Below are 24,395 nucleotides of genomic sequence, written 5' to 3'. Positions count from 1 at the left end.
AAGCTTCTTTGCATTGGCAGGGGGCGGAGGGTAGAAGATCTTGGAATGTTCGTTTTAGCAGATTCTTTAATGATTGGGAGATGGATGAAGGGCTGCAATTTCTTCGTATTTTGGGTGCTTTAACCCCTCCTATGGATGTTGGAGACCGGATGAGATAGAAATTGAAGCCTAATGGGGCTTTTGATATCCGGTCGTACTATTACAAATTAAGAAACTCCCCTTCAACTATCTTCCCTTGGAAAGCGATTTGGAGAGTAAAGGCCCCTAGGCGAGTTTCTTTTTTCGTTTGGTGTGTAGCTTGGAATAAGATCCTAACGGGAGACAATCTGAGATTGAGGAGATTGAATTTTGTGGATTGGTGCATTATGTGTCGTCATTGTGGAGAGACAGTAGATCACTTACTCCTTCATTGTGAGGTGGCCTATCGATTATGGAGCTTTGTCTTCGGAACTTTCGGCCTGGCTTGGGTTATGCCTAGATTGATTTTAGACTTGCTCTTTGGTTGGTGGAATTGGCTGGGAAAGCACTCATCTCAGATCTGGAATTTAGTCTCGTTGTGCCTCATTTGGTGTATTTGGAAGGAGTGGAATCGGAGGACTTTTGAGGATTTGGATTGCTCCAATGATCAGTTGCTTGCTTCTTTTAGTGGAACTCTTTTTGATTGGTCTTGGGCGTGGGGACTCACGTCTAGTGACTCCCTCCCTTCTTTTCTATGCTCCCTTTTCCTTTTGTAATTTCTTAGTTGTTTGGTTCTCTCTCTTGTCTCTCTTTGTTTTTCCTCTTGTATTTTCTGGGTTGCTCTATGTTCTTCAGGCATAGAGTAGCCGCTCGTATATATATATATATATATATATATATATATATATATATATATATATATATATCTCTTACTTATCAAAAAAAAAAATGGGTATTTTGGGTTTCTTTTCTTCTAAACTTTTAGCTGCTGGGTATGGAGTTGTGTGTGCGTGGGTTTCTCCTTTCTAAGGTGAGAAGATATTGAAAGAGGGAGAGAGAAACTGATCATAGAGAAAGGGGATTTGGTTCCATTTTTGGTATTTTCAGCTAACTTACTATAGGTAAGTGCTCTCTCTCTCTCTCTAATATTTCCACTTTGAAGTTTCACTAATCATAATTTGGTTCCATTTTTGCCTAATCCCATGTCATTCTCTCTATTTTTTAACAAATGGAAAAACTGGACTGATGATACAGACCTATACACCAGAGACAAAACCAATTTTGCCAAAAAGAAAAGCTGCCTACTCCATTCGATTGTAAAATTGCTGTTTTTCTGCAGATCTACCTATATGATTTTCATACTTTCTTGAATGTTATCCACTTGCTTTGAGATACTTATATGCATTTTATAATATGTTTTTCTGCAGATTTATCTGTAATCATGACCCACTTGTTGAGACAATATGGTCATCTTGTGGAACATACATCAATCTCATTAGGTGGAGCAACTGTGTACATTTTCCAAATACAAATGTGTAAGTTTTGTAATAAATTCTGTATCTAAGATTGTGTGCAGTGGTTGCAAAGTTCTATTATATACTTGTGCTCCAAATTCTTGCCAAATTCATTAGTGTGCTGCACCTGTCAAGAGAGCCTGATTTATAATTTATATATCCATATCTTTTTTCATCAATGATGTGGCCTCCTTTGCCCAAGACAAATCAGAGTTTATCTTGACAAACATCACGATCTTATGCTCCATCAGATAATGTTTTCTGTTTTTTAAGAAGTGGAAAGCATTTTCCACCATTCCCTTGTGCCATCACCTTTTCCAGTCCTTTGTGCTACTGCCACAACTACCACTACTGCCACCATTGTCATCGCACCACCACCACCACCGACATAGAAGCAATTGGAGTGTTACTATTTCTTTTCAATAAATGTATGCCCATCTATTTGTTAATTTGGATCAAGATGTCACCCTTTTATGTTGATTTTGCAGACATAAGTTAACCTAATATGTTTATTACATGTTGCCTTTATCTATAAATAAATAAGCAGTTGGCTGCTAATTAAAACAGGTGTAAAACTTATGATTCTCGATGACTTGTGTGGACCAAAGTGTTGCATACACAAAATAGGTGTTGTGTGTGTTAATTTAGACTCCAGTTTGCTAAGTTTTGCTGGGTTTTAATAGGCTCTGGCTCAATATAATTCACTAAAGCTTTCCTTGACCTAGAATGTCAATGAGTAACTCACTTTCATTTTTAAGTTGAGAAGATTATATCAATCGTTGTTGTTTTTGTTTCTGGTAATGGTGGTGGTGATGTGGTTGGTCATGGGGTTTGTAATCTTCCTTTTATAATTTTTTTGGTTTAAACAAATCTTTTGGAAGTGCTAATTTGTTATATTCGATTTGCAGCCACCAAGCTGAGCTTTTTGATTCAAAGGTAGGGACTAATCTTTTGGATATCATCCTCACATAGGTAAGGTATGCTCTGTGTTTTTGGTAAAAATGTTAGGTTTTTGAATATATATATATATATATATATATATATATATATATATATATATATATATATATATTTGATATATTGATTCTAGGCATAACGTGATCAATGATCTGTAATCAAATTAATTGTCACTCAAATTAATCTCTTTTCTTCTTGTTTGATTTATTTTCATCATGGGTTTTGGATTTTATCACATCTTTCTTCTTTCTAAAAATGCGCTTCTGTCACTCTCTCTTATTTAACTCTATATTTCTGTTATTCTAGAATGTTAGTTTCATAGTTCTTGGAATTTTGGGAGGATGATCAATTTTGTTCTTTTATTATATATTTTAAGCTTAGTGTGGTTGTTGATCTAATCTTTATATATGTGTGTGTATATATATATATATCTTATATTTTAAATCTCTTATATTTTAAATGGGAAATCTTGCACTATCTGATCTGAACTTCTGAAGCATATTTGTATATTAAATTGGTGTGTAAGACTAAATTTTTTACCCCATCTATGAATATTAATTTTGAATAATATCATTAGAATTCTATTAAGATGTTTCATCCCTAATTTCTTTGCCTTTTCGTTTGTAAGATTTTTGAGTTGCTAATCCCAATTCTTATCCTAGGTCTTTTTTACAAATTTGGCTTGGAAAATTATTTGCATTAAATCAAGTTAACATAACTAAAAAGAGCTTGACCAAACCGAAGTGCCAATTTATCCAAATTATCAAGGATCAGATTCTATTAATCTAGGCAAACCCTAGCCATGGCAGAATAGATTCAATCATATCTCATCTCTCTTTCCCCCTAATGTATATGCTGATTCCAAGGCTTATTTTTTGTGGTTATGCTTCTAAAATCACCATTTATGTACATTGCAGATGGAGAAGGTGTTCTTCATTCTGCCCAAAGTTTTCCTCGTAAGATTTCACATTTTCGTTCGAATATAGCTATATCCATGCTTCTTTTCTTTGCTTTGAAAATGTTGCATGTGTCTTTTGCGATGAGAAAGGTTAAGAGGAAGATTTGGATTTGTTTTCTTTTAATATTCTGGCATTGTCTAATTTAGCCAATTGAAGTTTGTGTAATCAATTGGAAGGTTGTTGGTTACTGAAAATGGATAAAAAGAAAAGTATAGAGATCTAAATTTTGAAATTCTTAGATCTTTTGGGTTGTGTGTGTGTGTGTTTGTGTGTGTGTGTGTGTGTGTGTGTTTATGTGTGTGTCTGTTCAGATATGGGGATAGTGAAGGGTGAGCATTAAAATTTGGATTTGATTTCTTTTGTTTTCTGACATTTTCTTATGTAAGCAAATGAAGTTGTAGAATGAATTGGAAGTCTATTTGGTAACTCAGAAAGGATAAGAAGAATAGTATTAGCAATTTGAATTTTACAATTCTTAGATATTTTGGGTTATAAGTTTTTTTTTGGAGTTCAAATATTATCTTTCCCCTTTTGTTTCTATTTGCCTTATCATTTTTCACTTATTTATTTATTTTTATACTTTTTGTAATTTGTAATTAAATTTTTGTTTAATATAAGAATATCGCATAAATATGTTTTTGTTAATAGTTGTGCAAATGTGTGGTTTTTCCTCGTTCGTTACATTTTATAGGAAACTACATTTTATAGGAAACTACGTAATACTTGCTTGTGGTTTAAGCCTATTTTGGCTTTGGAATATTGCAATTTCATGGTTCACAATTGTCATTAAGACAAATGATATAGTAGATGTTTAAATGAGATTTCTCTTTGCAATTTAAACTCATTTCAACCATAATTTTGACTCTCTTTTTATTCTTGCCACCAAGATAAATAGAGAAACGAAATTTAACTTACATGCCTTGTTGAAATTATGCCTTCTTTGTTAAAGCAAGAAATTTTGTGAATGTGACTTCTTTAGAAAAATGTGATTCTTGGAGTTAAAGCTCCTTTCTTGCTTGTCAAGCCACAAGAATTGTAAACAGTAATAAGGAAGCCAAAGGAATGGACAATTTTGAATATCATTTTTTTCTAATGTTTGTTTGATGGTCTTTTATATATCACATCTATATGTGTGTGTGTTTTATTGTAATTTTGGCTTTTTAGAAAATAAAAAATAGAAAAGAAAGTGAGCTTTTTACTTTTCATGTTGAAGCTATTAGCTTATGTAAGAATTAAATTATAATAAATCCAGAAGGTGACAAAAGTATAAATTAATGAAATAGTACAAGTTTTGTTATTTAAGGATGTTCTTGGTAAGAGAAAAACGGAAAAGAAAGTGAGCTTATTACTTCTCTTGTTGAAGCTATAAGCTTAGTTAAGCTGATGTGAGTTCAATTATGAGAAACTTAAGGGGGGTGAAAAAAGAAAAGAAAAGAAAAAAATAATAGTTCAGATTGTGTCATTTTGGATTTTGGGTCATTTTATAAGAGAAAAAACGGAAAAGAAGCTGAGCTTGTTACTTGTCTTGTCAAAGCTATGAATTTAGGAAGCTGAGGTCAGAATTAAAATATGAAAATCCCAATAGAATAAAAAAGAATGAATTGCTCAAAATTTTGCTTTCTTTCTTTTCTTTTCTTAAGTAAACAAATGGAGAGCTTAAAAATTTTGCCTCTCTTCGGAGAGGTTTGAATTTTAAGCAATAAAATTAAGTGAATGCTTTTTTTATTTTAATTCGTCAATAAGGATCAAACTTTGTGCATAATTAGGCAGTGAGGTTATTAGAACTTGTAAATAAGTAGCTTACACTCTTGTCTCTTAGCTTGAGCTTTTAGAGTAATTGGTAAATTCACCTAACATGGGATGCTTCTGATCCTCGTCTCCAATGCAAATACAACTCAATGAAATACAATACAAGGAATATTTGCATATTACAATGAAAAAATTTGGCATAGAATTAGCCAACACTAGAAATCCAAAAATATCTCAATCCTGATGTTACTTGCAAACATCTGAAATAAGGTTGGATATTCTCCTAAAGGCAATTGGATGTCATCATTTTTGTAGTTTCTATTTATGTGCATCTCAAGTGTTTGTACACTGTCTATTTCTTGTTACTTTGATTCAAACATCTTGCAGTAGACTTGCTATATGGCAATTGCTGGTCTGCAATTGGCGTTTTGTTCAAGAGAGAATCTAATGAAATTGCAGAAAATTGATAAGCTGACGGTAATAAATGATTAGTTTTCAATTCTTTCTCCCCCTTGTCACGGTGCATTAAAGTAATTTGTCAATCTCAAAGTAGCTATTAGAGCACGAGTCCTCTCGGAACTAATGATGGGTTACCTTTCATCATAGTAGGAAAGCTGAATTGTGAAAAGCAACCTAAGCATTCAAAGGATATATTTTTCTGCATTACACTTGAGGTTCCTTAAAGTTTTTGTTTTTGAAGTTTGAGGTTTGTTAAATAATCATATTCCTTGGTATAAATATAAACTATTAATTGAACACAAATGCCTAAAGAGTTTACAAAATTGATGCACTTCATTTCTATTTGTCTATAAATCATCCTCTGGTACTCTTTTCATAGGGATCAGCATTGTAAGCTTTCCTAAAATTTTCATTGTTACATGTCATTATTTAGTTAGTATCATTCTGTAATGTATTGTGGAAAATGAGTACTAGCATATTCACAGCCCTATGCCTAGACCTTACTTTTTCATGCTTCACAAACTTTCTATTTTACATTTCACTTGCCTTTTCTGCAAACATTCAGGGACAACCAAGATTAAGCATGTAGATGATAATGTTGGCTCCTTGAAAGTGAAGCTCACTGCAGAGGACTTGAAAGAGATTACAGATGTTGTGGCCATCAATGAGGTGGCTGGTGCTAGAATCCATGCAGGGATAGAATTGTACTCTTGGAGGTTTGTAAACACACCTTCAAAGAGTGACAATGCATCAGAACGAGACTCATGATTTATTCGATTGAGCTTGACTGGCTTAATGTTCTTATAATTATAAAACTACTTTGAGGAAGGAGATTAATGGTGTTACGGTGGAGGTGCCAATTCATGAAGGTTTTATGGCTTAACACTACAGATACTTGAGAGCCTAAACCTTTGACAAAGTAGAAAGTGTGGATTAGCAAATGAGATTAAGAGTATAAAAAGTCGTGAGAAAGATCATTTTTTATAAACTCTTTATGATGTTTTGAATTTTGATAATATTTAATGTTTTGATGGCATTGAAAAGTACATTGTTTCATGACATAGAATATATGAGTCTTCTTTAATTAGGATTTGATTGTAGAAGTGGCCAAGTGGGTTTGATCTAAATTGGAATTTATATTATAGAGACAAGCTGATAATACGTTCTATATTTGACTTTATGTGACTATTAAGTACAATGGCAAGCACGTGCCTTGCATGCGCTGCCCCAACTAGTTAGTAAATACATTCCCAATGCAGAATGACACAATTTTGAGATTCTTAAAAGGAAGGCCTTATCTATTTGCTGAGGCTATACCATGATGATATGAAAGCTAGTGCAGATATCTCGTCATTTACCAAGTTTTTCCAACTTTTGACAAAGCCCTTCCTCCTTTACATCTCACCAGCAGCCACTAGTTAGCTGAAAATTCTGTTCTTAAGTCCTTTTATTCAAAACCAGATTGTACCTATCACAAAGCTTGACATATATGCATGTGTGTGTGTGTGTATTGGTATGATTTTTATGATACTACCAACCAAAACAATTTTGATTTTCCTTGAGGTATTTGGAATTGGATTTCAGCCAAACATTCCACACAATCACTAGGTGAGACTGCTAGGTACGCCTACGAGCCTGACAAAAGACCTAGGCTTATCTGCACATGTATTCTGTTCATAATTACAAAGATGAGATTTCACTGTAAACAGAACCACACGAATTTGAGAATAAGGGAGTAAGATCCTCTTCATTTGCTTTATCCGGTATCACATACAGTTTTTGGTTAGTATAGTCGAAAGTCAAAGTAAGTTCCTTGTTTTTAGAAGCAAACATGCCAAACAGGAATTTTGATAAACAAAAACCTATCATTGCCGTGCTTGCATGAGGATTGAGGACCACATATATAACTTACAAACTCAAAGATACGAATAATAAATTAAAAGGAAAAAGGGTGCATTATAAGTAAAAGACATCATTGTATTTCTAATTTTTAATGTATTTGGACTATCTTAAACTTATAATGTACAGGGGTCATTTGGTAACGTTGTTCTAATAATGTTGTTTGTATTTTTTAGAAATACGTGTGATATGAACTTCACCAACAATTGTGATGAAACCCGATAACAATGATGGTTTGGAACCCCAAGATCGTTAAACAAGATTTGTTGAGCCTTGACCCGTCATCTAATCAGATGAAACACCAAGACTACGTTGGATTGAAAACGACACACCAAGAATTCCTAAGAAACTCTCAAGAATCAAGGTGATAAGTTTGGTTGTTTGAACGCCACAAGATTAACTTGATAAGTTCAAGAGTTCTTTTAAGAACCAAGAGGAACACAAGACCTCACAAGGAAAATAGTTTTTCTGAAAACCAAAATTGATATTTAAAATTCGTACTACCCATCTATATACCTAGAACAACCCTCCAAGAACAGGCAAGTCATAATTACAGCTTTGAAAACAGTACAGAAATTAACCAAAACAAGTTCCCACGTTTTTTTTGGATTCTTGGACTTTTAAAGGTAGTCAAACAAGCTAAATGATTAGATCTAATATATTTTAATTTGCCTCTTCAAATGCTTTGATGACATGGAATAAGCCTTGATTATTATCTGAACCCATTTTGGTCTTTTTAAAATCAGCTCAATTCTCTTGGACTAGCCCATTTAATGCTTTCTTGAAACGTTTGGCTCTAAGTCTTGTAATTGGGCCACTAGGAAGTGACAAAGGGTCATGTGCAAATTCAACTTCATTTCCACGTGTATGGTCAGTATGACCAGCTCCTTGATTTGCATCAACGTGTGGATGAAAAAGTGTATATAAATGCGTGTAATATTATTTAAAAACTGAAAACATATGTTTAAACACATGTACTAAACGGACCCATAATGTCTAGAAACTAGGTTTTGACCACATCATTGCATTTTACAGTTTCTTTCTGTCATCTATTCAAATATTGACGTGAAAGGTTCCCATGGATACTGAAAGTACAATAAACAATTTAATCAACATTTCTATTATAGTGTAGTCATGTAATTAATGTAGGTGTAGAAAATCTCTTCCAAATAAAGACAAAACAAAAAAGAAAACCAAAATCAACTACACAATTTTTTTTTAAAGAAAATAGAAAATCGCTACAAAATCCCTTCTTAATCTTACATTATTGCCTTTTTGTTTAAGTTTTGTGTTTGAGCATTAATTTAATACCAACTTTAAAGGGTCAAAAGACTCAAAATAGCAATTAAAAAATCAATGAAACGAGTTTCCTATTCTCTGCCCCCAACCTCTCCTCATCTTTACTTCGAAGATGGTATTTTTTTTTTCTTGCTCGTTCCCAAGCACTTGTGAGTACTAGCGTGCTCAATAAAATTTTATTTTTGTAATTTATCAAAATTAAAACTCAATTCAAAATCTATCTACATTAACTTAAAACTCATAAGTCAAGTTTTTTTTTTTGTTTTTTTGTTGAGAAAGAACTCATAAATCAAGTTTAACATTATAAAACAATCTTAAAGTGTAGTGTAGCAAAACAACAATTAAAATGCATAATTAATTCAAACTTAAAACATAAACACCTAAATTTAACAATGTACAACACTAAGGGACATCATATCCAAAATTTAAGACTAAAGAATATATACACACACACATATAGGAACCCTATAAAATATATCTAGTATTTTTAACATAAACAAGTCGAATGTAGCTCGAAGGCAATGATCCCCACCCCGCACCCATTTACTACACAAGTGACAAGACAAGTAAAACCCACCACATCTGGACAAGTCGGATAAGATGCCCATATGGTAGCTTCAAGCCTTCAATTGTCATCCCAAGGACTAAATTGTGATATAGCAAAATCATAAATAGGTTAAGTGTAATTTACCCTTTGAAAAGTGAGGGGTAAGGTTGTCCACAAAATGCAAAATCTTTTAACTTGAAAAACTTTAATGATTTCATTTAAATGATCAAGATGCGAAATTGTGCACAACATGCAAATTTTATTTATTTGTACACAATCTTAATAATTTCATTTTAATCCGAATTTATCAGATCAAATATTACCATTGAAAGATTATAACTTAAATGTAACATGAAGCCAAGAGCCTTGCGTTTATCAAAACTAAAAGTAAAAAGTAAAAGAAGCCGAGAGTCTTATAGTAGTTAACATCAAGATTAAAATTCCTCACACCCAACTATTGACGTGATAAAAATATATATAATATACGGAAAAAAAAAGGTAAAATAACATTTTGGTTTTTAAATTTTACAAAAAAGAAAAAGAAAAAAGAAGCTTTCTGTCCCTAAATTTTAAAAGATCTGTTTTTCGTCTCTAAATTATATAAAAATTTGTTTTTTTTTTCTTTCTATTTTTGTCTTTAAACTATTAGAAAAGGCTCATTGCAAAGTTTAAAGATAAAAAAAGAACTACTTAAGGTTGCGTTTGTTTCACATGTAATTGAATTCTTGAAATTGTTTTACATTGTTGCTGGTGTTTGACAACATAGAAAATTACGGTCAAACTGAAAATAGATTTCAGTTGACCATAAAATACCCACTCACACTTGGAAACCATTTTATACTTTCATTTTACCTTCAAACCATTTCCACTTTCCTCAGAAAATTTTTCTCCTCACTCACTCTCATCACTCACGCCAAGCCCAAGCCGAAGGATAGAGAGAGCTATCGCCAGGGAAGACCAGATCCAGTCCCCGACCCACAGCCTTGCCGGTCTGATTGCGCTGCTCAAACCCATCGCGATCTAATCGTGCCGGCTCAGCTCCTCCATCGTGCTCAACCCATCTTTAATGAACCCAGCTAAACCCACCCCGATTTCACCACATCCCAGTCCCCAACCCATGGCCTCATTGTCGTGCCTGCAAGCCTCTTTGCCAGTGAAGGTAGTTTCTCATCTACTTTACCTTCGTCCTCTCTCTCACTCATTAGACCCATCCTTCTACCACCTATGCCGTCGCTACCTTAATTTTTTTTTTTTGTAAAATAACATTTTTGCTTGGGTTTTGGAGGATTGGTGGTTGGGGTGATTCATGGATTTCAATGGTGGTGGGTTGGGGGTGAGTTTAAGCGTTAATGGTGGTCGATTAGGGGTGGTGGATCATTGGCTATGGTGGTTTGTGGGTTTCAATGGTGGTGAATTATGGGTTTTGGTACATAGTGTTGATATTGATTTTGAGATTAATGAGTTTTGATTTTGATTATGATTTTTTAGATTAATTGGTTATGTGGTGGATGATGGTGGCTAGGTTTGTAGTGGCCGGTGGTGTCTGGGTTTATGGTTGCGATCTCTCTCAGTTTGACCGAATGGTTTTGTTTTGAGAATGATTTTGTTTTGATTTTTGTTTCTTTAAAAGTTTATATATTGCAATTTTCTATTATATAATTTGTTTGGAAGTTGAGAAAATGTGAAAAATTAGTAGAAAATTTGCATTTTCAAAATGTTGCCAAACACTTAAAATATTTTCTAATCTAATTTTTAAAATACAACCAAATACTAGAAAATATTTTCACCTGAAATTATTTTACACTCGAAAAATATTTTACACTGAAACAAACGCAGCCTAAGTTAGAGTCGAAAACTAAATTTTTGGTAGAATTTAAGAATCAAAATAATAGTTCATCTTGAAAAATAAAAAAAAACACACGAGGGTAAAATTTACTCTCAAATTCAACGAGGGAAAAATAAATAAATTTATTATTTAGTATGCAAAAGCGTTAATCTTTTTTTTTGGTTGAAAAAGCGTTAATCATTGGTGATTGGAAATTGGAATCACGCCACCCACAGTGCCACACAGATCTTTCTCCGAATCTGCTGACAAAAAAATAGAAGAGTAAAGTCAGAAACGCAATTGGACGCCGACAAAGATCGTACCCTAATCTCACCGCACCCAATCTCTCTCTCTCTCTCTCTGCGACGCTTCGAATCACTTTTCTCTCACTCAAAGTCGAAATAGATAGATAGATAGTTAGATCCACACTTCTTCTTCTTCCTCTTTTTCTTCTTCTCTTTCAGGCTTCAGCTTGTGGTGTATAACTATAAAATATTCTCCTTTGGATTCTCTCCCCCAATTGGACAAATCACTTTCTCATTCTCCTTTTTTTTTGCTTTTTCATTCACTCTCCTCTATTAAGGTAATTCATTCATTCCTTCCCCCACTTTTTTTTTTTTTCCAAAACCCTAACTTTCTCTTCTCCGTTTGGTTCCCCAGAAAGCTCCGGAAAATTCAATATTAATAAAGTTGAGGATTCTTTTCCTCGACTATTAGGTTAGGTCTATTTTGGACTTGTGATTCTCGTCTTTATTGTATTTTCCTGCGTTTTCTCGGCAACCAAACGGAACATTATCGGTATACTTGTTTCTTGTTTTATTGTCATTGCTGTTTCTACTTGTTTTATATATCTTTGCTTTCAAAGTTGAGAGCTTTTAGATTAACATTACTGTCACTGATTATGTGCTTGTTTATGTGTTTGTGGAGGTTTTAGATTCAAATTTCTCCTTTACCTTATATTTTAGTAGTAGCTTTTGGATATGTTTGCTTGTGTGTGTATTGTATATGTGTGGAGGTTTTAGATTAAAATATGCGTTTTTAATTTTATCTCAAATTTTGGATTAAAATTTCCCTATGTGGGTTGGCATTTAAGAAATAGGTTACAAATTGTTTTGGTAGGCTTTTCAGCTAGTTTTTAAGACATTGGGATGAAGCTATTTCATTCTTATGTAGAAATAGAATATCAAGTTATTATTGTAAAATTTTGAAACATGTAGGGCTGCAAAAGAGACAAGCAGAGCAGTGTATTCAAGTTCAGGATTGATCATTTAATTTTGTTTCAAACATGAGTTGAGTTCGAGCTCATGACCAAACTAGATTATATGTTCAAGCTTGGTTTATTTTGTTGTCAAACAAGCTCAAGCTTGTTCACCGACTATTTGATTAACTTATTATTTTCCAACATATAGTAAACGATATGACTTAAATTTTTACCCTTTCACAAATATATACTAATAATTTTTTTTATTTTTTTTGAGAAAGAATCTATGCTAATAATTAATACTTGAAGTATGGTCTAGTTTTTTTTTTGTGGTCGTGGAACCTCACCAAAGCTCCCTTTTGACCCACTCCTGGGGAGTAAACCATGGATACACGACCCCACCCACCAGAATCGGTAATCCAGGAGAACTCCTAGTGGGGATTGAACCCAAGTATAGTTTAAATTATATTATTTTAATTACTTATAAAAAAAATTATTTCAGTTAATTAGATAGAATGATTTTTGTTTATGTACTTATAAAAATTTGATTCACTAACTTTGCATTAAAAGTTATATATAATTATTACCACAAAAATGGGCTATTTATATTATTAATAAATTACAAACAATAATTCGAACAACGATGCTATGGCAGTGCACAAAACTCATGGTTGTAGCTTATGGAAGAGTATCAGGCTGGGATGGGATAGGTTTGTCAGCATTGTGCACTTTGAAGTAGGGATTGGAGATTGAGTGCAACTTTGCAATTTTGGCATGAAAGAGTTGTACTGGTCTTGTACTCTGTAGTAGCTGACTCGGATCCTTCAAATATCTTCCTGCTTGGGATGTAATACTGATGGGGGTTAGAAGCATCAGATTGTCTGCTTACTCATACAGTAATGATTTGGGATTGGATTCTATTGCATCTGTGCTTGGAATATTGTATTCAAATAGGCCAAGGAGTGAAAGTCCTGACAGACTGAGCTAGCAATTGAGTGGTACTAGGGTGTTTCACATTCAGTCATATTAAGGTGTTTTCGAAACCCCAAGGGAAGTCTGTTTCCCATTGAGAGAAATTTGGTCTGCCAACTGCCAAAGCCCCAAATCAGGTTGGTTTTTTTGCATGGACAGCAATGTGGGGGAAGATTTTGACTAATGATAATCTTAGAAAGAGAGGAGTCATATTAGTAAAGTGGTGTAGTTTGTGTAGGCACAGTGGGGAGACAATGGATCATTTGTTAATTAATTGTGATTATGTGTATGCGTGTGGAGCTATGTGGAATTTAGCTCTTTTGTGTCTGATGGGAATTTTGTGGAGGGAGCAAAATTACTGTACTTTTAAAGATGTGCAAATCTCGGAAATACAGTTGAAGACTTATTTTCTTGGATTAATCTGTGAATGGTTGACGGTCCTGGGTTGGTCTCAATGACAGCAGTACTATTACAGGCTTTACTGAATTGCTTTCAAATACTTGTAATTCTTTGTTTGTGATTCTTTAGGTTGCCTTGTGTTTTCTATTGTTGATGAGGGAGGTTTTTTTGTGTGTGTGTGTGTGTGTGTGTGTGTGTTTTGCCATAGTAAAGTCTACTTGAATCAAGCTTCATACTCACAAGTTTGTTCATGAACACATTATTATGTTTGAGCTTGGCTTGTTTTGTAGTGTAGTGTAAATTTAGGCTTGAACTTGGCTCGTGTGCTAAATAAACAATTTAAACAAGCTTTTCTTGAGCTGAGCCAGCATCGACTTTCTTTTTTGGTAAGTAATAATTAGTTATATCAAAAGTTGAGGAACCTCGTGTGCACATATTTTAAAAAAAGCACCCTTACAAGAATTTTTATTATTATTATCTAATCAATTCCTCATTACTTTCTACAGCCTATCTAGAGTAAAGTAAATCCATGAGCTCATTCACCCCAAATGTCTTTCCACGTGCTACAGCCATGGTCCATGAGGAACATATATACACATACATGCATACACATGCAGATAGATACACGTATAGATGTGTGGATTATTGACTTTGATTTTGTGTTTCACTAATTATAATTCCTCTCATGCAGAATAAATTATTCAATTTGCTCACTGGAGCCAATAAAACAAAAGTTGGTTCATTGAATATGGAAGCTGGGGAGTTGGGTGGCCTACCCACTTCTGATGATAATGGAAATGGAAGTGAGAACAATGAACTTTGTAATTCTAATTATGGGACAATTGATCACATGCCTACTAAATCTGAGCATAAAGAAGACCAACCATGTAGAGAGCACAGTTTGCATGAGGGTGATGCTCAATATGAAGATATTCCTTTAATAGCAGAAGCCAACCTAAAAAAGGATTTGGTTGACAATAGTTCAGATATGGAAACTGAAGATTTGACTAGCCTCCCTGCTTCTAACATTTCTGGTAGTGGAATCGAGAACGGAATTCCTACTTCTAGTTATAGTCCCAGTGACTCTAATTCTCAACCTAATAATGAGTTGGTTGGCAATCCATCTATTGTGCAAGTGAGTGTTGAATTGACTGGAACCATTATGGTTGCTGAGGAGTTGAATAACGTCAGCTCTAAAGTGCATACTGAGAACAGTTGCCTTGCTGTTCGAGATGAATGTCTCATTGGAAGTGACAAGATGGATGGCCGTTGTATCCTTTCATAGTTGATTTCCTGCGGTTGTTTCTTCACAATTCTGCACTCCTCTATTGACTTAGTGAGTTGAAAAGTAATGCATGCAAATATATACAGTGCAATAATTCCTTAATGAAATAATACAAATTTATCACCTTTTGTGTTTGTAGTAAAATTAGTTCTCTGTAATTTATGATATGATCCTGGAATCTTTGTTCTCCATAATTCAGCATGCTAGATATATCTGGTGTTAAGAGAGCCCGAATGACAGTTGATGAACAGCAACCCTCTGTGCGTGTCATGTATAATTCCTTAACAAGGTTGGTTTGAAGTAATCGCCTGTGCAGAACATATTAGAAAGTCTTGCTTGCATATTTAAAACAGTCTAGACACAGACATACCAAAATTCAGGGAAAAAAAAATCTAAAAAACTAATATTGCTGATCTAAGAAAAATATTCTTTTGATGAAATTATAATAGTCTGATGTTAGTAGATTCTTGTACTTTTTCCAGAGCTAGTAAACGGAAGCTTGAGGAACTATTACAGCAATGGTCACAATGGCATGCTCAACATGGTTCTTCGACCCAAGTAATTATCACTAGTCTCTAAATGATGAATATTCGGTTTCTGATTATATTTCTTCATCCTTGCGGTGTTCTCTACTTCACTAATTAGATTGCTGTCTTCTCCTGAATGGTGCATGTTTTCACTCCTTTCTTTCCTCAAATTAACTCGAAGCGCCTTGGTCAATTAATAATGAATTGCACAGAGTTTGTTGCCAGGCCTTAAATCATTTGTACTAAAAGCTAGTCTGAATTATTTATCTGTTCAGGATCCTAACGAAGTCTTTGAATCTGGTGAAGAAATGTTCTTTCCTGCTCTACATGTTGGCTTGGAGAAGACATCTGCTGTGGTGAGTTTACTGTTTTTATTTCAGATCCTGCATAGATCCAGATTGTGTCAAAAGCTTTAGTTATATATCTCGTGTGAGTGAGAATTTTCTCTTTTGGGGGGCAGTGTTATAGTTGGTTTTGGATTTTTGGGTGCTTTTTTTTCATTGATGTTCATACCTACTTATGTTTATCAATATATAAAGAATGAGTGGAATATAATGAACTCCCTAAATATTTCATTCAACATTTTTTTTCTGGGTGATATTTGCTAACTTCATTGAAATACATGGCTTCACAACAGTTACACAGGACTTATCAAAATAGATAATAGCATATTTGCAAGGCAAAAGCATCCTGCATTTTATAATTTAGGAATTAACAGGATGACCTTGCACATGTTTAACTATGTTCTAGCCAACTATTGCCATCAAGATTCAATCTTATCAAGCTCGAGTTCAAACCTTTAAACATTATACCTCATTCCTTCCTATCTGTTAGCTGCCCAAATCTGTTAAGAATAGAACTTAATAGCATTTGGCAGCTGCTGTCCTACATCATCTAAGTTAGTGCATGGGAAAAAAGGGAGTTGGATACTGACATGTTTAATAATGTCTTACCTGGAAACATAAAAGTGTGTGATGGAAGGTAAGGTTAAAAGCACCTACCAATGTGCTGAAATTAGTAGTGTACGATAGTGCTGAAATTGTTCAGTACTTCCAGACTAGCAATCTGGGTTCTCACATAAATGATGGGCCTACAGTATTTGAGAGCTTAGAGCAATGTTGAAGGAGTACTGAATAATTTCTCATGCCTGTCATCACTGACTAATGTTCAACTTCTCAAAATGAAGCTCTAGACATGCTTATGCTTCGGTGTGCTTGACATGGAAAAAAAAATGGATGTAAGAACTCTATGTTATGCTCAAATGTTAAGATTCCTCTTTTTTTTTTTTTAAATCATAATTTTGTAACAGCAATAAGACGTATTGTCTCTATCACATCATCCATGCTAGTGTGTCTTTACAAACTTCATGGTTTATGTATGAATTGATGTATTTATAAATAATGTTAAGCGTGTTTGTTTGCCTTAGTAAGTAGCCATGTTGATGCAAGACAAATTTTTATTAGTTTGAAAGGATTTTGAATATTAATAGTGATCTTTAATTGTATTAGTGTCATAGAATTCATGCTAGGTTAGTGTCTACATTTTCTTCGGTTTATTTTCAACTGAAATGTTACAAATAGTAAAAACTCATATGATTTTGGCACTTGGCAGTCCAACTTCAGTGGTGATTATTGGTAATATCAGAAACATTAGCAGGGCCCTTTGATATATATAGGTACCTACCACACAAATTTTACGGTGATAGATGCAGTTGAATGTTAATTTCAACTATATCTAGCTTTGGTAACTGCAGTTAAGTTTGTTTCCTGATTTTTCTCATTAATCAGTATTTGATAACTTAATACTTTGGGATTTATTAGACCTTTTTTTTTGATAAGTAGGGATTTATTAGAACTTATTGGATATCGTGAAAAAATAAATAGCTTCATGACTAACCCGTTCGGGTGCAGCCTAGTGGTTGGTGGCTTGGAATGAGCTGTAGACCCAGACGTCCTGGGTTCAATCCCTATTACGAGTTCCCCTAGATTATCTACATGGTTCTAGCAAGTGGGGGCGTGTATCCATGCTTTACTCCCAAGGGTGGGTCCAAAGGTCCTGCCTTGGTGAGGTTCCACATCATTTAAAAAAAAAAAAGCTTCATGAGTAATGGAAACAAAATCTTTGTTTGATCTTTCTAATTAATTTGATGGTTCTGTTTTCTTTAGCCATCCTCAGACTGTTGTAGTTTTACAATTACTCATTCTAGGGAAATCTCCTTGTTTTTAGCCCAATAGAGGAGATGCCCCATGCTCTTACCATTGTTCTACAATTCGAATGACATCTAGTATATGCGTAAAGCATTACTCATAAGTATTTATATTTCTCATGACATCGGATAAAAAGTGTTGTTTGAGTTTTAATTGTTTAATGTATGTGCAGTCTTTCTGGTTGGACAACCAAACAGGGAAGCAGCAGGACAAGTTCATTCCTTTGGATAGTAACTCTGTGCCCCTTTATGATCGTGGATATGCATTAGGTTTGACTTCAGCTGAAGGTTCAAGTAACGTGGAGGGGTAAGTTCTCTTTACTTTTTGTGTTGTTTATAAATGAAAGCTTACCATTGGTTTGTTAATAAGCTCTTCTAAGAGCAAGGTGAAGGGTGAGGTCATGAGTTCAAAACTAGTAGGTATGTTTGTAATTATCAATAAAAATAATGATAATAATAAAATAAATTTTGGACATGTAATAGTTTTTGTGACTGGTTGAAAGAATGCTAATTTGTTATATATTTTGAGCTTCCTTGTAAGATTAGGATAAAGATCAATGAGATTCATGGTCTTCCTGAAATATTGCATAGGCTGACTAATGGTGCCTTGGCAAGTGTAAACAACTAGGAAGAAAATTATAGTACTATTAGAGGTCAAAAAGATTTGAAATTATCTTGTGTTCAATGAATTACAGCCTTGCTGCATCAAAATCCCTGATATATAGATTGTGGAGAATGAAGGTCACCCAGCTGAATAATGCATTGGTGCAATATTTGGATCTCTTTGGGTCCGTTTCATTGACAAAATTCCCATGGAGATGGTTTTCCTTTAGTAACTATTATCCTACTTTATTTTTTTTGATGAGTACTATTATCCTACTTTATCTTTTGGTGACAATTAAAATAGTGTGCCTTTTTGCATGTTTGATTAAAGAATTGCTTCTCAACAACTGGAAAGGATGATAGATGTAATCTTTATATTTCTTAGTTCTGTTTTTTTTTTTTTTTTTTTTTTTGCCTACCTTAGTACATGTCCTGTGTGCTCTGGCCTTTCGTATAGTATCTTTCAATAAAGTTTATTACTTATCAAAAAAAAAAAAAAAAACTGGAAAGGATAGAAGAAAAAAACATCACTGACATTTACATGAAATTTGTTTTGTTAGACTGGCTTATGATTTTTTTTTTTTCCCTCTTTTCCCTTTATTATGAAAATTGTAGAGGCTTGGAGAGGTTAGATGCTGCAAGTCGTTGTTTCAATTGTGCTTCTTACAATCATTCTCTGAAAGAATGCCCAAAGCCTCGTAACAATGCTGCTGTCAATAATGCACGCAAACAGCATATGTCCAAACGCAATCAAAATGCCGGTTCACGCAATCCAACTCGATATTATCAGAATACCCCTGGTGGGAAGTATGATGGTTTAAGGCCAGGTGCTCTTGATGCCGAAACACGGAAACTTTTGGGCCTTGGGGTATGGTTTTCATGATGGTACTCTATTATTATTCATAGTGATGTTTTCATGCTGGATTAAGTCTTGCAACAAAGTTACTACTAAATATGTAATACTGAGATCTTATTGGATGCTACGATTACCAAGGAAGATGGTATATAAGTTAATTTCATTCTTATGTCATTAGGGTGTGTTTGGATACCGCTTATTTTGCTGAAACTGAAAAATTATTGCTGTAAATATTGTAGATAAAGGTAAAAGTTAGTTAAAATAGTAAAGTGAGGTCCATGAATAGTGCCAAAAAGTGCAGTGGAGCCCATAAATAGTAACAAAAATAAATTGAAAAGTGAAATAATTTTAATTTTTAATCCTAACCCAAACACACTTAAATAATGAAGCGCAAAGGTAAGCAAAAACATTCATGTAACCCGACCTAGGTGACTGTGTTAGAAACTAGGTTGACTTAAGTTGCATTTCCATGAAAAATTTTGCACTGCTGAATTATTTATCTCTGTGGTAAGCAAAAACATTCATGTAACCCGACCTTAGTGATTGTGTTATAAACTAGGTTGACTTAAGTTGCATTTCCATGAATAATTTTGCACTGCTGAATTATTTATCTCTGTGGGGGCAATTTTACCCATGAACAGAGATTTCAATTCAAAAAATCCCAGTTTACACCATTGTCAGTATACCAGTATTTGTCAGAGGCATGCAAAATTCAGCAGATCTGGTGATTCAATATGCAACTAATGAAATCTGGCATACACCAGTATTAAACTTTGATCAACCATCCATATTTAATGCACTAATTTTTTAGTTAATTTATATATAAAAGATCTTGTGCAGATTTTGACAAATGATACTAAAAAAATGCTTTGTTTTCCAATTTCCAAATATTTAGGAATCTAAGGGTCTATTTGGGATTCGCTTATTTTGCTGAAATTGAAAACTTTTTGCTGAAAGCACTGTAGATAAAGACAAAAATTAGTTGAAATAGTACAGTAGGACTCATGAATAGTACCAAAAAGCACAGTGGGACCATGAATAATACAAAAATAAGCTGGCTTTTTAATTTGGAGCCAAACGCACACTAAGTGGCTCTCTTCATCATCATCTTACCACCCAATCCTACTACCACCAGTGACTGTGTATGGAAATCATGTGTTTTTATTCAGGGCACAATCCATATATGAATGATGGACTTCAGTTTTAGCTGAAGGAAATGGTGCTTTAGAGCTGAAAGGTGAAATAGAATTTACAAAGCCTAACTCTAGTGGTTAAGCTAGAAGGCTGTCTTGTTGTCATTTCATTTGTAAACAACCTCTCTTGACATATCAACCCTTGCAATGTTTTAGGTTATGATGGACCTGAGTCAGTATTGTTTTGCACTTCCAATTTCATTTAACATCTATTAATTTTTGTTTTTGAATGCTCAGATTGTTTCTTATTTCACTTAAAATAGGCTTTTAGGGTTACATTCTCAAGTATACTAGTCATGAATCTGTTAATATGGACCTAAGTGAGTTGTGTCAAAGCTGCTATCAAATATGGATGTTGGATTTGAATCTATTCAGTGTGTCATAACAAATACGTATTATCATGATCACTTTTCTTTTGTTCGTATAATGAAGATGACATGGTTGTCAATTATTCTTGCTGGAATATAACTTAGTAAAGATGAAACTTTGCAGGTTATTGTAGTTTGGCTTCTTTTCAGGGATTTAAAACTATTTTTTTATGCAGGAGCTTGACCCACCCCCTTGGCTCAACAGAATGCGAGAACTAGGATACCCACCAGGATATCTAGGTATTTGATTATGTTTTGCTTACTTTTTGTGATATTAAGTTTTTTGGCTTGAAAGTTCAAAATTGCAACAATTAAATTCTGAAATGCTAGATTTACAGGAAAGTAAAAATGGTTTTCGGTTAGCAGAATATATTTTTTTCATCTTTCCCTTCTGCTACCTATCCCCTTACTCCTGCTTCATTTAATTGATATTAGTCCATCAGTCAGACAGGAAAAGGAGAGATCAATATTGGCTACAATCACTGCAAGCCAATGGCTAGCTCAAACAATATGATTATTATTGTTCATTATTTCCGAGGTTTTGTGCTTTTTAATCAGGCTGATTTCATTGCGTAGAAAAATAGAAGATAAAACTAGATTGATGCAAGGAAGTCAATACCGTACCGGAGGCCGTACCGGTCTGGCCACCGGTACGATATATTTCGGATACCGGTTAATACTGGTGTACCGTTTCAGGTTTAGCGCTATTTTATATACACACACACCAAAATCTCTAGAACCATGTTTATAAGCATATAATATTTCACTTATATTATAGTAAATATAAAAGTTTATCATAAAACATTACTTCAATTCAGAACAAATTATTCATAGTTTTAGACTTTAGTATCAATTAAAAGAAAAAAAAACACAATATAAAAAATAGAAAGCTTAGTTGTTCATTCATACTAAGAAAACAAATAATATTAATAAGTTAATGTAAACAAGTTACCATTATGCCTTTACAAAAATTCAAAAATTACAAAATTAAAAAAAAAAAAAAAAATTTGTACCGGCCGGTACATCCGGTATTGCCCAAAATTGGCCGATATGGCTGGTACGCGGCCGGTATGGTCGGTATTTTTTCCGGTACAAAATAGAAGTGTACTGGTACCGGTGCGGTACCAGTGCACCGGCCAGTACGGTATGTACCGGCCAGTACGGTATGTACCGGTCGGTACTGGTACGGTATCAACCACCCTAGTTTGATGTCCAAGGAGGCTCAAAAATGATAATGAGATCTTTATTTTTAGAAAATGTCACTCTTGTGAATATACTTCATCAGTGAGTATTTTGATATGCAAGGACGTCAATAGGAGGCAATATAATTTATGAATTTTTAGGATACTCTTGGCGATAATTACTTAGGATATGGGAAAGAGAATTCCTACGGAGATTATTCTTCTCATTTAATGAGCTTTGGGATTATGTTATGTTTCTGAAAGCGTGGGGTTCTGGGAAGTACACTCCCATACAAAAGAAGAAAAGAAAATGGGATGGAGATAACAACAGGGGCAGGGGCAGGGGCAGGGGCAGGGGCGGGGGAAGAGTTCTCAAACTTTGAACTGTAGGCTAATTATCCTAGTATAATGTCTGTATGACTGGCAGATCTTTAATTTATTCTACTGCTAGTCATCTTTGTGGTTTTTCTTTGGTGTTTTCACATTTGATTTTGATTCTCTGTAATGCATATCTTTGCTTTTTTAGATGCAGATACTGAGGATCAGCCATCAGGGATTACAATATATGCTGATGGAGAAAATAAGGAAGAACAGGAGGATGGCGAAATTGTTGAAGCAGGATATCCTGAACCTCGGAGGAAAATGAGTGTCCCATTTCCTGGAGTAAATGGGCCAATTCCAGAAAATGCTAATGAAAGACTTTGGGCAGATGGATCTTCGAGTTCAGATCTTTCCAGGAATAGAGTGCATCACAGATTGGGCCACTATTCAGAACCTGTGAGCAGAGGCCATCATCGTGAGCAAAGTAGGTACAGGGATTTCACGGATGAAGGGCCTCCTGGCTGTGAACCAGGATTTAGCCCTTCCATGTCTAGTTACCCTCCAAGGTATGGTGGTTATGATTCTAGTTACAACTCTTACAGTTCAAGAAGTAATTATTCAAGATCAAGAAGCCCTTCCTTTGGGAGGTCCCTGTCAGACAGAGGTAGAGATCCTTTACGAAGGGATTATGGCTCAGGCAGATTTGAAAATTATATTGAAGAAGGCGTGAATGACTATTATCAGGATTTTTCATCTCACAGTCGGGATACACAAGACAGGCATTACCATAGGAGATATTAATGTGATTGTAGCAGTAACCAGTGAACATGATTTTCCTGACATATATAAGAGGGAGAGGATTTGTACAAAATTTAGATGGGTCTTTGTTGAGTTTAGATGGTGCTTACCATGCAGCTTGTGATTCTCCAATTGTTTTACAGGTCCCCTTACTCTCAGTTGGACATGGGCTCCTTCCCTTGTTCAACATGTTAAAGTATTTAACATTTATTTGATTAATTAGCAAATTGTATGCAAGTTCTATGAAACTGTTATGTATTCTCATGTAAAAAGCGCATGCAACGGCGTTGCCCATGCTCTAGCTAGGAAGGCTACTCATATTGTATTGAAAGACTATTCTTGTTCGAGACTCTGTTAGTCTCTTAGTAACGGATTGTCAATCCAGTTTCTCCACACACACACACACACGTGTGGGGGCGCACAAAAAAAGAAAAACCTAGATTTAAAGATGATCCATCTATAAAATCCAGTAACAAACGAATGTTATAGTATCAAAAGTAAAAAATTAAAACACGTCCGATTTAAGTACAATGGAATCGTGTTTGTGATTTAGTATGGTTGAAGCATTGTTTTTTTATTTTTTTTATTTTTTATATATTTAAATCTTAGGGTTTAATTTATTATATTTGAACTAAAAAGGTTTAATTTTCCAGAACTTGAGAATAAATAAATTGAGGTTAAAAATAAAAATCTGCTGGGTATTGTCAGAAATATTTGCTCTTTCCGTACCTATGAAGTGTGAAAGTATGATTGGGAACGCCATGCCATGTTAATGGGGTCACACTGTTTATGAAATCGTATAACATAGATTTTTTTTTTTTTAAGGGACTATGATTGCTCTTTATCATTAGACAAAGATATGAACTAGTTTTTGATGCATTTCAACTTATGAATTTCACTTTTGACGATTGCTTTTTTCATCATCGCCAATTGGTTTTTGGTGTGATTTTGAGTGTAGGCAGAAATTGATGACAAAAAAAATTACCTGTTAAGCTAACTAAAACCTACAATATTATATAAACTTAACCATTAATAGATCTATAAAGATTATGAGAGATGCACTTATTGATTGGTTTAAATTATAACAATATTTCATCCACATCCCGTTGACACCAATTAAGCTAAAAACCTAAAGAAAAAATCCATATGATAACTCATCCATTATATATATATATATATATATATATATATATATATATATATATAGAAAGGAGTTAGGAGTTTTTTTTTTTTTTTTTTTTTTTTAAATTCTTAATTACACATGCCATTTTTACATTTGCTTTTTACTTTTTGATAGATTCTTATTGCTATCATCAAAG

The 24,395-nt window shown here is 34.0% G+C and overlaps 1 protein-coding gene across 3 annotated transcripts; it reads left to right on the top strand.

Moving 5' to 3' along the window:
- Positions 1-11,388: 11,388 nt before the first annotated feature.
- LOC142612093 (uncharacterized) lies at positions 11,389-23,324 on the top strand. Of its 3 annotated transcripts, none has more exons than XM_075784221.1 (9): positions 11,389-11,749; positions 14,430-15,009; positions 15,231-15,312; positions 15,506-15,581; positions 15,826-15,906; positions 17,930-18,063; positions 18,975-19,227; positions 20,953-21,016; positions 22,484-23,324. In XM_075784221.1, exons 2-9 carry the CDS (start codon positions 14,487-14,489, stop codon positions 23,077-23,079), a joined length of 1,809 nt encoding a protein of 602 aa, XP_075640336.1. In that variant the 5' UTR covers positions 11,389-11,749; positions 14,430-14,486; the 3' UTR covers positions 23,080-23,324. The 3 variants fall into 3 exon arrangements, with proteins under 3 accessions (XP_075640336.1, XP_075640344.1, XP_075640340.1); XM_075784229.1 differs by having other exon boundaries at positions 11,460-11,749; positions 22,490-23,324; XM_075784225.1 differs by lacking the exon at positions 11,389-11,749 and adding an exon at positions 11,827-11,964.
- Positions 23,325-24,395: the final 1,071 nt, after the last annotated feature.

This window comes from Castanea sativa, chromosome 1 (assembly GCF_040712315.1).
Source record: "Castanea sativa cultivar Marrone di Chiusa Pesio chromosome 1, ASM4071231v1".
NCBI classification, from domain to species: domain Eukaryota; kingdom Viridiplantae; phylum Streptophyta; class Magnoliopsida; order Fagales; family Fagaceae; genus Castanea; species Castanea sativa.
Note: the sequence above shows the minus strand (reverse complement) of the source record. Positions and strands in the feature narration are given on the sequence as shown.